Source organism: Pyrus communis, chromosome 2, assembly GCF_041283825.1.
Source record: "Pyrus communis isolate YQ-2024b chromosome 2, ASM4128382v1, whole genome shotgun sequence".
Taxonomy (NCBI): Eukaryota; Viridiplantae; Streptophyta; class Magnoliopsida; order Rosales; family Rosaceae; genus Pyrus; species Pyrus communis.
Genome location: NC_142566.1, coordinates 7,481,501 through 7,487,500, shown reverse-complemented (window position 1 = coordinate 7,487,500; position 6,000 = coordinate 7,481,501). Strand labels below are relative to the sequence as shown.

Here is a 6,000-nt window from a genome sequence, read left to right as displayed (position 1 = left end):
TTAGCATCCCGAATGTGCTCCAACATTTCTTCTTCTATTGTGGTCTTTAAGGCAAACATTGATTTGCCTGCTTTAATTTTCCACTTCCGCAAGACGCCGTTAGCATCTTCCGTTGCCGGTTGTGTAACTTCACTACCACCGACAACCTCCCACAAGTCTTGACCTTGAAGGTAAGACTCTATACACGTTGCCCACGTGTTATAGTTTTGTTTGTTAAGCTTCTTGATTCCTCCAACAACTTGAAGATCACCCATCGTATCGGCAAGACTTTGACTACACCGAAAAAGTTTGAGTGACTACCGTGCAGAGTAATACACTACTCTCGACACAAAGAAGCTCCCTCTCAAGGTTTGTGATAACCCCAGCAATAATCTCAAGAAATCTTTTCTGATGTGGAAGATCAGTCAAAACTGCAACCATAGAGCATACTCGGAATTTCAAGAGACTTTACAACCAATGCTCTACCAAGAACGATCCCTGACCGACTTGGCTCTGATACCAATTGTTGAATAAGAAGAGTATCCAAGATAACTCTAATGATCCCAAGAAGAAGAAAATAGAGCACACTCTTAAAGAAAGCTCACAAAACAAACTAATTAGCAAAGCTTTTCTTATTTAGCTCTAGGCTTTGTTTTTCCTTGGATGATATACAATGCTTGGGGACTTGGGTATTTATAGCAAACCAAATGAAAGCTACACCACACACTTAATTAAACTAAGATTATTTACTACCCCACAAAACCCATTAATTGCACCTAATTTTTTCCACTCAACCATACCTAACATTGCCTAACTTTCCACTCAACCATACCTAATTTTGACATTGATTCTCAACACCATCCTCTTTTGGAAATTAAAGTAGATTAAATATATTATATTTACATGAAAACTACCTTCAAGGCAAGATCCCTTTGAGTACTTTGGCACAGTGTGAAAACTTGAGGGTGTTATCTCTTGGTGCTAACAATTTCAGTGGTGTCATGTCCCCTGAAGTCATCGGTCGTCTGTCATCTTCATTGTCTGTATTGGATTTATCTGAAAACCATTTGACTGGATTCCTTCCAAAAGAAATAGGACATTTCCCAAATCTGGAGGCTTTTGATATCTCAAATAACATGTTCTTTGGTGAAATTCCTCCAAATCTTGGGAGTTGTATTAAATTAGAGTTTCTAGACATGGAGGGGAACTTCATCCAAGGGGATATTCCATCTTCTTTGGGTTCACTAAGAGGTTTAATAGGGCTATATCTATCTCACAACAACTTGTCAGGCATGATTCCAGAATTCTTGGAGCGGTTTGAATTTATGCAATCTTTGGACCTCTCCTATAATAATTTTGTAGGCATGCTACCAATGAAAGGGATTTTCAGTAATGCAAGTGCCATATCAGTCAAAGGAAATAGTAAACTTTGCGGTGGAATACATGACTTGCATTTGCCAGAATGCAAATTACAACGTTCCAAGAAGGGAGGATTGAGTCTAACCGTCAAATGGGTAATCTCTCTTATTTTTGGTCTTCTTGGAATCACGTTTGCCATCATGTTTTGGTACCTTTGTAGCGTAAGGAGAGAAAGAAAGGAGCACACTTCAAGTGATTCAGAAGAATTTCTCAGGCTATCTTACCAAAGTCTTCTAAATGCAACAAATGGATTCTCTATTTCCAACTTGATTGGTATGGGAAGTTTTGGGTCTGTTTATAAAGGAGTACTCTAACAAGGTGAAACAGTTGCCATCAAGGTAATCAATCTCGTTCATCGTGGCGCTTCCAAAAGTTTCATTGCTGAGTGTGAAGCTTTGAGAAATATCAGACACCGTAATCTTATGAAGTTACTCTCTGTATGTTCAGGGATTGACTATCGTGGTTGTGAGTTCAAGGCCTTGGTATATGAGTTTATGGTTAATGGGAGCTTAGAGGAATGGTTGCATCCAACTGAAGCAATTGGTGAAAACATTGAGAGACCAAGGAGCTTGAATTTTTCTCAAAGGTTGAGTATTGCAATTGATGTTGCTATGGCGTTGGATTATCTGCATCATCATTGTGAGACACCAATAGTCCACTGTGACCTCAAACCCAGCAATGTTCTTCTCAATGATGATATGGTTGGACATGTAGGGGACTTTGGTTTGGTAAAGTTTATTCGACAAACTACTCAGAGTAGTCATGGTAATTACTCAAGCTCCGTCGGAGTAAAAGGGACAATAGGTTATACTCCTCCAGGTGAATATATATTCTTCAAATATCTTTTTATTTAGTATTTTTTTCTCATTAGTAGATCATATTGACAAATGAAATTGGGCTTTAAGAAATTTTAATTAGAAATTTTTTTTTTCGATTCATGAATATTGCAGAGTATGGTATTGGACATGAAGTGTCGACACGAGGTGATGTGTACAGTTACGGCATCATGCTGTTGGAGATGTTTACAGGAAAAAGACCAACGGATGAAATGTTTCAAGGAACTTTAAACCTTCATAACTTTGTCAAGGTAGCTTCTCCGGAGCAAATGGTAGAGATTGTGGATCCCTTTCTTGCTCATGAAGGAGTAGAAGAAAGCATGATTGCAATATTAGCAATTGGTGTTGCTTGCTCTGCAGAGTCACCCAGAGAAAGGTTGGACATTAGTGAAGTTTTCACTAAGATGTGTCGGATCAGAAACAAACTTTAGGAAAATAGCATAGGTGAATAGAAGCATACAATACTGTTATATTCGCATAGCGTGTTTAACTATTTTTTCCTTACATGTAAGAAGTTTCCGTATTTGTTTTATCAATAAACACAGCATAGTTATATAGAAACTTTCAATATAGGAAAGGCAAATTAACTGTGCATTGTTTCCTCAACCATGGTTGTTTGCATTCCAATTTTATTAGCTTCCCTGGTTTTTGATTTTTTTTTTTTTAATTAGTGTGCATCTCGACTTACGAGTTAGTCCCTCTTTCAAGATTTTTTTTCCCTACATCTTGTTTTTGGTATTTCAAAACTTGGTTTGCAAGTATATATACCTTTTAGGCTTTGTTCAAGAAGAGATGGGCTCTATGTTCCCCTTCTTCTATCTTCCTTTTTTTCATTTTTTTTTTTCAAGAAGGGTTAAATTCATGTCCCCCCTCTTTTCAAATTCTACTGATTATGAGGTAAGGTTTCCATCACTCTTACTTGGTGTAACTTTTATTTTTATTTTATTTTGGTTCAATCCCCCTCAGACAGCCCAAAATGTTTTATATTTATTTTTTAATGTAAGGGCAAAACGAGGGCATTAGAGGATTTAGCCTATCAGTTGAGGCACTGAGCAGAGAACTACAAATAACACCCGAACCAGCCGAAATATAATTCCCAGTAAATTTTTACAAAGAAGAGAGCTCAAGTACTTGGTGTTCCAAGATTGTTGAAAGTGATCAGTGTTAGGAATATAATAGAACCTATGTAATTAAAGGTTTTACTTTACTTAGCTGTTAAGCTAATTGTACCTATTTATATGGTACTGTATTCTGTAAGTTGATTCATTAAAGATCAATACACTTCTCTTTCTAGAATTCTCTCTCTCTCTCTACCTTTACCTTTTCTCTCACAGAATCATAAGTTTCTACATGGTATCAGAGCCGTTGTCTAACGACCTAGATCCACCGCTTTCGTCTTCTTGAATTTTCTCACCCCTTTCTCTCCTCCCAAACAGATCTTCTCTACCTGACCTTCTTCAATTTCTTAAAATTTCTTCTCCAATCTTGCTTCTCTGATGGCGACTGGTGCAAATTCTGCGGATCTTTCTTCTCCGGCTGGTTCTTCTGGTTCTACTGTCGCGCCCAATGCGGCCAATCCGTCTCTTTCTTCGATCACTGTTCAGAATATCACTGGCATGGTTGCAACGAAACTCACTCGCCACAACTACATCACTTGGCGTAGTCTCTTTCTCCCTGTTCTGAAACGATTCAAGCTTTTAGGGCTTGTCAATGGCACTGATGTGTGTCCTCCTCCATTTGTGCTTGATTCGTCTGGATCTCAGGTTTCTAATCCTGCATTTGAGACTTGGTGCGATCGTGATCAAATCCTGATGATTTGGATTAATTCAACATTATCTGAAGATCTCCTTCCTTTGACGGTTGGTATGGACGATTCTCGATCTCTCTGGCAATCTCTCGAACGGCGGTTCTCTGGTGCATCTCGTACTCACATTCACAGCCTTCGTTCGAAGATTCAGACTATCCAAAAAGGAGATTCTTCAATGACTGATTACCTCAACTCTCTTAAGGAAATCTCTGATAAACTTGCCGCGGCTGGTGAACCGATTTCTGACTCAGATCTTGTGGCCTACATTCTTTCTGGTCTCTCCTCTGAGTATGACTCCTTTATTGATTCTATTGAAACACGATCTGACTTTGTCAATCCTGATGAGCTGCATGGATTACTCCTGAGTAAAGAGATTTCTCTTCTGAAACGCAAAAACAGAGAACCGTCTTCTTCCTCAGCACCGTTTCATGCTTATACGGCTCAACCTGGTGGTTATGGTTCCAACAATTTCAGAGGCCGTGGTCGATTTCCGAATAAAAATCGCTACAATTCGAATCGTAATTTTGGAGGCAATCGTCATTACAACAACAATTCTGGCAGTCTTCTTGGTCCTGGTCCTAATTCCCGATCCACATTCTCTGGTCAGAATTTCAACAATTCCTTGTCTGGCCGCTCTCTTCAGTGCCAATTATGTCTCCGATTTGGTCATGAAGCTCTCAACTGTGAGAAGCTCCTTCAGTTTGCATCTCAACGATCAAATCATGGACCTCCTGTTGGCATGACGGCTGCGACTTCTCCTCCACCGAGCTATTGGTTGACTGATAGTGGAGCTTCTCATCATGTGACCCCTGATCCATCCTCTCTTAATTCTGCCATTCCCTACAATGGCAGTGATCAGCTGTTTGTTGGTAATGGTAAAGGTCTGTATATTTCTCATACTGGATCTGCCTTAATTCGTACTTCCAATGCTACATTTAAGCTCAATGATGTGTTGTTGGTTCCCAAAGCATCCCATAATCTGTTATCCGTTTACAAATTTGTCTATGACAATTGGGCTTCTCTGACTTTTGATCCTTTTGGGTTCTATATCAAGGACCTAAGAACTGGGAAGATGCTTTTCCAGGGCCTTTGTGAAGGTGGCTTATATCCTTTCTACTGGACTGCATCCAATAAAACCTCAGGAATTGCTCTCTCGCCTACGGCATTGATGATAGCTAAGGCAGATGTTCATCTCTGGCATAAAAGACTCGGTCACCCATCGAGCTTCGTTTTACATAATGTTGTCCATAAACATCAGCTCCCTGTTATTGGTTCTGTAAATTCAGGGTCCATTTGTACTGATTGTAAGTTGGGGAAGGCATCTAGATTACCATTTTCTACTTTGCCTTGTACTTCCACTAGGCCTTTTCACTTACTGCATACCGATGTTTGGGGTCCTTCTCCCACTCTTTCATGTACTGGTTTCAAGTATTACCTCATTTTGGTTGATGACTACACTAAATACAGCTGGATTTATCCTATGGTTTATAAGTCTGATGTTTACTCCACTTTCAAGACTTTTGTTCTCAAAGTTACAAATTTCTTTTCTTGCAAGATTCAATGTCTCAGGTCAGATTCAGGGGGTGAGTTCTTAAGCAAGAACTTTCAGACTTTTCTTAATGAACAGGGTATTACACATCAGTTAAGTTGTCCGCATACACCTGAACAAAACGGCTGCGCAGAAAGAAAGCACAGGCATGTTGTTGAAATGGGTCGGACCCTTCTCTTTCAGAGTGGAATGGCACCAAAATTCTGGGTTGAGGCTTTCCAGACTGCTGTCTACATTATAAATAGACTGCCTCCTCAAGCATCTTCTAGTAGCCCTTGGGAAAAACTTTTCCATGCTGTTCCTAAGTATCACACTCTCAAAGCTTTTGGCTGTGCGTGCTACCCATGGCTGCAGGCCTATTCGTCAACTAAACTTGATCCGAAGAGCAAGTTGTGTGTTTTCCTCGGCTA

At 39.6% G+C, this 6,000-nt stretch overlaps 1 protein-coding gene across 1 annotated transcript; it reads left to right on the top strand.

Moving 5' to 3' along the window:
- The first annotated feature begins 938 nt into the window (after positions 1-938).
- On the top strand, positions 939-2,861 carry LOC137721378 (putative LRR receptor-like serine/threonine-protein kinase At3g47570). Its single transcript, XM_068460473.2, has 2 exons — positions 939-2,217; positions 2,349-2,861. The coding sequence occupies exons 1-2, from the start codon at positions 1,821-1,823 to the stop codon at positions 2,663-2,665; spliced, it is 714 nt and encodes a 237-aa protein (XP_068316574.2). The 5' UTR covers positions 939-1,820; the 3' UTR covers positions 2,666-2,861.
- Positions 2,862-6,000: the final 3,139 nt, after the last annotated feature.

Coding starts and splice junctions, on each gene's coding strand:
- LOC137721378 (XM_068460473.2), top strand. CDS start 1,821: ATGAAGTTACTCTCTGTATGTTCAGGGATTGACTATCGTGGTTGTGAG. Junction 2,218..2,348: donor AATAGGTTATACTCCTCCAG/GTGAATATATAT, acceptor TGAATATTGCAG/AGTATGGTATTGGACATGAA.